The 7751-nt window shown below is 48.7% G+C and overlaps 1 protein-coding gene across 1 annotated transcript; it reads right to left on the bottom strand.

Moving 5' to 3' along the window:
- Positions 1-672: 672 nt before the first annotated feature.
- Positions 673-7419, bottom strand: LOC104317443 (tubulin alpha-1C chain-like). The gene is made up of 4 exons (XM_009918247.2): positions 7369-7419; positions 4346-4589; positions 2875-3023; positions 673-2174 (listed from the first exon to the last, which is right to left on the bottom strand). Exons 1-4 carry the CDS (start codon positions 7369-7371, stop codon positions 1194-1196), a joined length of 1377 nt encoding a protein of 458 aa, XP_009916549.2. The 5' UTR covers positions 7372-7419; the 3' UTR covers positions 673-1193.
- Between the last annotated feature and the right edge of the window lie 332 nt (positions 7420-7751).

Below are 7751 nucleotides of genomic sequence, written 5' to 3'. Positions count from 1 at the left end.
CTGCAAGGTATGGAGGAGGTCTGGGGGGAATGTCTGACTCTGCTTTGAGACAGAGCCCAACACTGAAATAAAGGGTGGATGTGAGGCTATGGTACCCAACAAAGCGTAATGCAACAGCCATGAGCAGGCCACCTAGAGACTTAATTCAGCATGGAGCCAGCTGTTCTCCTTTCCCATTGACTTATGAACAGTCCCTCTCCATATCTTATCAGGGGCATGTCGTTGCTCTTCCTCCTGAGTCACCCCATCACATGGGCCTGGCTCACCTCCCCAGGGCAAACTCCAACCCCAGGCACATGGGGTTGGTTTCACACCCACACCAACTCCTGAGCAAGACCCCCCAACCGCAACCTATAGCACTACACCAACAACCAGAACTGGCTCAGGCAGCAAACAAGCTTTACCAAAGATGGTGAGGAGGCAAGACCCTGTGAGAAAGGTGCTCTTTACCCAGGCACCAATCCCATTACAGCACTAGTCAAACTGGGGATTCCCTGCCTGCTCCCAGACATGCATCCCTTGGGCTGCTCTTGGAGGTGAGAAGAACAACAACCAACTCCAAACAGACAAGACCCTGCAGGATATAGGACACTTCCCTCACAGCAATAATTACAGTTGATGATCCTCACAGGTGGCCTACCCAGAGCACACCCTTATCGGCACTTACTGTTCTCCCCAAGACAACATCCATGTGGTAGGGACCTCACCACACAAACACCCTGGTTAAATCCAAAGAACTCAGAGCAAAAAAAAAAAAAGTCTTTATTCAAATACAAAAAGACAGTTGCATAGAAGTGTACAGGTGCATTTCTAATTAAAAGGTGCTTTTACAGTAAAAGCCACAGCAAGAGTTTGCTATTTCAGCCAAAGCAGGCAGCTTGCAACTTTCCCCTCGACTAGAAACGACGATCCTCTGCCTAGGCAGGATGCATCCCCAACACTATGTCAGGCACTTATTCAGCTTCACTCGTCAATAAACAGCAGTGTGATAAAGCTTGAGACACCCATGCTATAGAACTGCACTATGAGCACATAGACTATGCAAGCAGAAAAGGTATAACATGTCAAATGGTAGCATTGAGGTTCAGGACAGTCCTTTGGCACCTCCAGGCACTCAGGACCAGTTTAGCCTGATGACAGAAGGTTTGTATTTCATCCGAGGTTTGACTTCACTAAGAACAGACTGCAGTTTGTTAATACTCATCCTCATCAGCCTCATCTTCTCCATCTCCTGAGTCCCTTCCAACCTCCTCATAATCCTTCTCCAGGGCAGCCAGGTCCTCCCTGGCCTCCGAAAACTCCCCCTCCTCCATGCCCTCCCCCACGTACCAGTGCACAAAGGCTCGCTTGGCATACATCAGGTCAAACTTGTGGTCCAGGCGGGCCCACGCCTCCGCAATGGCCGTGGTGTTGCTCAGCATGCAGACGGCCCGCTGCACCTTGGCCAGGTCTCCCCCAGGCACAACCGTGGGAGGCTGGTAGTTGATACCCACCTTGAAGCCTGTGGGGCACCAGTCCACAAACTGGATCGACCGGCGTGTTTTAATGGCCGCAATGGCCGCGTTCACATCCTTGGGCACCACGTCGCCCCGGTACAGCAGGCAGCACGCCATGTACTTGCCGCGGCGCGGGTCACATTTCACCATCTGGTTGGAGAACTCAAAGCAAGCATTGGTGATCTCCGGCACTGACAGCTGCTCATGGTAAGCTTTCTCTGCCGAGATGATGGGTGCGTAGGTGGTGAGTGGGAAGTGTATCCGTGGGTAGGGCACCAAGTTGGTCTGGAATTCAATCAGGTCAACATTCAGAGCACCATTAAATCTCAGAGAGGCAGTGACTGATGAGACTATCTGCCCAATCAGCCTGTTGAGGTTGGTGTAGGTAGGGCGCTCGATGTCCAGGTTGCGGTTGCAGATGTCATAGATGGCTTCGTTGTCCACCATGAAGGAGCAATCCGAGTGCTCCAGGGTGGTGTGGGTGGTGAGGATGGAGTTGTAGGGCTCCACCACTGCTGTGGAGACCTGCGGGGCTGGGTACACAGAGAACTCCAGCTTGGACTTCTTGCTGTACTCCACGGAGAGCCGTTCCATGAGGAGGGAGGTGAACCCGGAGCCTGTGCCTCCCCCAAAGCTGTGGAACACCAGGAACCCTTGGAGGCCACTGCACTGGTCAGCCTGCAGCAGAATAATGTATATTTACCCCTTTCTGTTAAGGACAGGAATAACTATCCCAAATAAGGCAGCAATAAATTCTGCTTAGAGCACTTACTGGCCAGAGTGCACCCAATCCCTAGAGTGAATTCACTCAGTGTTTCACTCTACTGAGCATCCTAAGTATACATGTGTTAATCAATTGCAGCGTTTCCATGGAGCTACCGTAGGTAGCTCTGTATGGTCAGATGGAAACTCTTGGCAAATTGCTCCATTATCAGCTCAGTGCATACCTCAGCACCCGAGAGGTAGCATGTGAGCCCTAGGAGACATCTCAAAAACATTTCACTGACAAGCATCCAAGTACACTGCTACCATCCTGCTTCACTCCTATCAAATGTGGAGTTTGGTCTCCCCAGCCTGGCTACTGCAATTGCACAACCAGGGTGTGGCTTCCCTGTGGTCAAAAGTCCTTCTCTTCTGTCTCTTAGCTTTAGTGTTGTGTCAATTCATACATGTATGATATGCAATAACAGTTGCTTTTAGGGCAGGCATACAGGTTCAGATGGCCCCTTGCTTTACTGAGCCCTAAACCTAATCACAGCAGCAGCCCTTGGAGCTCACATAAAGGGGTTTTTCTTTTAAGACTTTTACCCCAAACCCAAAGTTTAATTGTATGGTCCATGGTGTGTTATTTTAAGGGAAAGACTGTCTTTTCTCTTACCATTTTGCGAATTCTGCTGAGGACAGTGTCTATAATCTCCTTTCCGATGGTGTAGTGGCCACGGGCATAGTTGTTGGCAGCATCTTCCTTGCCACTGATGAGCTGCTCTGGGTGGAAAAGTGCATGGTAGGTCCCAGTCCTGATCTCATCTACAGAAGGAGAGGCAGTCATGAACAGCAGCACACAGTTACAGGTTCTGGACATTAGTGTGACAGAGTAAAATACATATCAAATCTACCAGGAGCCCACATGAGATGGCATCATGGCATGGTTAGTTCAGACTGGAAATAGTGGAAGGGGTAAGAATAACCCTGTCCAGGCTAATTTAGCAGGGTCCCACTATACCTCCTCCATATTTGCCCAGCAGCTACCTTGAGATCCTAATGTAATTTGGCTTAAAGAGTTAGGACACTGTCTACTTTTCCAACATTATTGTAGAATTATAGTTACCACATACAATTTGTTCCTCTACTTGTTGCAAAGCATCTTGAGGTGGCTGGAAGCACTACCTCCATCCTCTACTCTACAGCACACTGGAGAAGAGACAGGGTGCCTCCAGTGTTGACATTTCTCCTAGACGTACCTGACCCAGCTTCAGGCACCTTATGAAGACAGGCATTAGGAGCAGTTTCTCTAGGCTCCATGCAGTCGACAAATTTGGAGTCACCTCCAGAGGGTATTTAAACCCACTCAGTCTCAATATTGAATACATTTCGTGTTCTGCTGGCTCGCTCACTAGGTTCCCAATTTAATGCCTTAATAAGGTTCCTAAAAATTAAATGGAACGAAAACAAAAGTCTACATTCCTTCCATTAGATGAAATAATGAGGCACACATCCTAGATGGTAAGATAGGAGCAAACACTCGGTAGAAGCCGAGAAGGCAGAAACAGGTAGATGGATGCAGGTGGTTGGGAGCCATTTCTACCAGTTCCTTGAGCCAAAAAAGAATTTGTTTTCTAGGAGGGTACTCTAAATCAAAGTGCCACAATTGAGTCAAACACCCAGACATCACTAAAGGAGCTGGGGCTGCAAGGGGAAGTAGAAAGCTTGCAGTAGCAAGACACCTAGTTTCCACAGAACGATGAAATGTGTAGCACCCAAAGATCTTTCACAGGTAGCATTAAAACCAGATGTACCACATCAGGTCATAGGATGGTGTAATTCAGTCCAGAGCCACTGAGGTTAATAAACCCACGCCACTTTACACCTGCTGAGGATCCTGCTTAAGACAGCAACTCTCTTAAAAGGAGGGATCAACTAGAGACAAGTTAGTGTAGTAAGAGTAATAGGTTTGTCACTCCCAGGTCCATTTAGAAATGCAAACTGTCTCCTTCTCATGGCTGGAGACATTTTACTAGAGCAGAGGAGTGGGAGCTTCTAGGCAATATGGTCAGCAACATGAGCCCCAAGCAAGAAGGGTCAGGAGTCACGGTTGAAGATGCCACAACACCCAACTGCCCCACTATTACCAATGACAGTGGGCTCCAAGTCTATGAACACTGCTCGGGGCACGTGCTTCCCAGATGCTGTCTCACAGAAGAAGGTCTCAAAAGAAGAATCCACTTGTTCGGACTTTGGTTCCGCAGGTTTCATCTGCTTGGGGCCAGGAATGGTCCCATCCGCCTGGATCCCATGCTCAAGGCAGTACAGCTCCCAGCAGGCATTGCCCATCTGCACGCCAGCCTGCCCGATGTGGATGGAAATGCACTCCCTCTAGAAGGGGGAAACGGCTCGTTAAGGCGATTTTTAGACATCCTGTGACTTAGCACTAGCCCCCGCAGCTCTCATTTGAGCCATTTGCTACTGCGGATGATTAGGGAAACAGGCAGCTTCCACCCACCGCTGGGATTTGGAGCGAGGATCAAACTGTGATCTGCAGGGCAGCTGGACACAGCCGAGCCGCACATACAGCATCCCTAGGAAGGGCTTTCCCAGTCCAGGGGAGGAGGAAGGAAGGAGGTGAGGGGCTTCATGCTGAGCCAGGAAGCAGCTGAGCAGTGCTGGCTCCTCACTCAATGCTCAACTGGCCCTGCCATGGAGTGGAGCAAATGTCAATCCCCCAGGTCCCAGAGCAATGGAGCATGGGGGACAACAGCTCCAGGCTCCCTGATCCAAAAAACAAACAAACAAAAAAAAACAAAAAAACCACCTCTGCACCAAACAAGGAGAAGCCAAGCTTGGGAAACCCACAGCCAAGCTGGGAGTCACAGCAGGAAACAAGGCTGGAGGAAACCAGCAGTCACCCGGGGCCAGAACGAGGGCAGGCTGACACCCGGGGAGAGGCTCGGAGTCCCAGTTTAACCAGGTCACCCTCCAGGAGCCTCTAACTAACTCCAAGGCAGTACTGAAGGTACTGGCATCTTCTGCAGACTTTTGATGGTTGCATGCTTCCCTGGGTAATTGGCATCTCTGCTGTTTCCACCACCCCAAGATCAAAGCACTGCTGCAGCAATATGACAGAGCTCCCAAGCAGAGACTCCCAATTACTGCCATGCATGGCATGGGGCAGTGCTGCTTCCCAAGGGATCGCCATGAAAGGGAGTTGGTGAATCCCACCTGGCGATGGCAAGCAGTGTGGCTGATCCCATTATTTGTCACATCGATGGGCAGCTTGGTTCAGGTCTCACCTCATTTCACACCACAGACCAGTCCTACCCAGAGCCAGGAGTCTCCACACATAAGCCCAGCTCCTCTGCTCCAAGTAGCCCACTCTGAGCAGAGCATAACAAATGCCACCCACAGCCCCGTTGTCTCAGGGCTGAGAGGATACTCTGTGTGCACACACCCCTAGGCATAACTATCCTGCCAGATTCCGTCCCTTGAAAGTCACTACCCTTTTGGTAACGCTAGACAGTCCTGGGCACCAACCACTTTTGGCAGTAGCCATCAGGAGAAGGATGCAATGCAACTTCTCCCCTATTAGTCTCCAAGCATAAATGTGCCAAGACATTTCTCAGCCCTCAAGCGACTCCAGTGGCCACCACGTGCCCAGGTCATCCACCATAAAGCTAGACACCAACTGGATGAATGCTCCTGGTACCGCAGAGGGACACCAACCCTTTAACCCACAGCTGGCCAAACACCGCTTAATCCCAGTCTGGGCTGAGACCGCCAGTTCTGCTGGGTGTGGAGGCTGTGTTTAAGTCCTCCCTCTCCGAGTTGATATTTGTACTATGTGGGAAATGCTGACTGCCATTTGCCCATCCCTCTCAGCAAGATGGTTGCAATAGCTCCTCACCACAGTTTGCAAGGGTCAGCCCCACAGCCGCTTCACCAGTGCTAGCTGGGACAGCTGCTCTACTCACTATCCTCTCCCAGCTCACTAGTCCCAGCACCTGCTTCGAGGGAGCACTGGTATGTTCAGCCCAGAACACAGGGAATGGGAACAAGAAAAAAAAAAAAGAAAGAAAGAAAAGAAGAAAAAAAAAAGAGGGGCCTGCTGGAAGGAAGAATGTGCAGCTTTTTTCTCCAGGTTCCCCCCCCACACACACCTCAAATATGCCAGAAGGTTTTTGAGATCCCAGATCTCCAACATTTGCATCAATATGAACTGCATTTTACAGACTCCAGCTATAGGCAGCCTATTGTTGTCCAGCTGATTTTCCCATTGGAAATACCATGTAAATGTTTAACTGTTTTATAGCCAAGACAGACTCTAGAAGCCAGCAGATAAAAGGAAAAGTTCAAAAGCTGGCTCGCTAGGAGTTACTTTGAAGTTTTCTTCCATTTGCAACATGCAAAGGGACACCATCAAGTTTTCCAACAAGTTACTCTTTTGCATTCCCAGTAAGGTGACACTTGGGTTATTCTTTACATAAAGTTTCAGCAAGATCAGCCAGCACTGTTCAGGGTTGCAGTTTTCAGATCAATCCACTTCAGTTTCACAGCTGCAAACTCTTTAGAGCAAATATTCAATTAAAAAGCTAGAAGGAAGAGGGACTTTATTCATTTAATATCTAATCCCAAGGGTTTGTAGCAGACAAAGGCAACATGGCAGCTCACTCCCAAGGAAAAAAAACCCTAAAGGTCTCTGCAAGTTGCACTAGTTCCCTGTGTCAGCGCAAGACTTGAAGTGTTAAACTTTGGGAAAAGGGCCAGCAGCATCAAAATTTAAACTTTAGTCTATCACATAGTTGTGTATCGAGATATGCTGGTTTCCCAAAAAAAGTAAAACCCAACTTGCATTAAAGAGACAGAAACTTTGCAACTCTACAGACCCCACCTCAGGAGCTGCAGACTCAGAGTGAAAAGCAGCAAGAGGCCACCTAAATAGCTCTTCTCCAACCAAGTCCCTCACTTTTCCCTTATAAGGAGCAAACATTGAATCAATAAACCATAAGGTAATCAGCAATTAAACAAAGCTGTTTGGAATTAACATCCCTGAGAAAAAGGAGAGAAAAAGAGCAAGCAAGCTGCTTAGCTCAGTACACTTGCAAAATATACAAACTGTATTTTAAGTTTAGACTAATACAAATACAAGGCATGCTCTTACCATGATGAGACTGGAGGCTTGCTAAGATCTAAGTAAAACAGCTGCTGCCCCTGCCTCTCCCTGCAACTTTATAGCCCAGGAAGGCTTGACTCCACCTGAATATAAAGAAGCTTTCTGCTAGCTTAAAGGAGCAGAGCTCTTTTTCCTTTGCATCCCTAGAAATAGCAAGGGGTAAAATGATCTATTAGTGTCTAGCTGGTGTGATTTCTGTGATTAAACAGCCTTGGGTACAGTTCAATATGAAATTTTTTCAGGGTTTTTTTGGAAGAGCCTCAACTCGGGGGGGGGGGGGGGGGGGCGGGAAGTAGATGCCGAAGTTTGGGGTTGGCTAAAACGAAGGAAACTCTGGGGAAGTTTGTGTGCCCCCATATGATTCACTTTAT

Source organism: Haliaeetus albicilla, chromosome 14 (assembly GCF_947461875.1).
Source record: "Haliaeetus albicilla chromosome 14, bHalAlb1.1, whole genome shotgun sequence".
Classification (NCBI taxonomy): Eukaryota; Metazoa; Chordata; class Aves; order Accipitriformes; family Accipitridae; genus Haliaeetus; species Haliaeetus albicilla.
This window is presented reverse-complemented; position numbering and strand designations above follow the sequence as displayed.

What these genes read in the sequence shown, in the direction of transcription:
- LOC104317443 (XM_009918247.2), bottom strand. An exon ending in CTTGGAGCCCACTGTCATTG is followed by an intron (nt 3,024 to 4,345) that starts GTAATAGTGGGG and finishes CTCCTTCTGTAG; the next exon opens with ATGAGATCAGGACTGGGACC. An exon ending in TCAGCAGAATTCGCAAAATG is followed by an intron (nt 2,175 to 2,874) that starts GTAAGAGAAAAG and finishes ATTCTGCTGCAG; the next exon opens with GCTGACCAGTGCAGTGGCCT.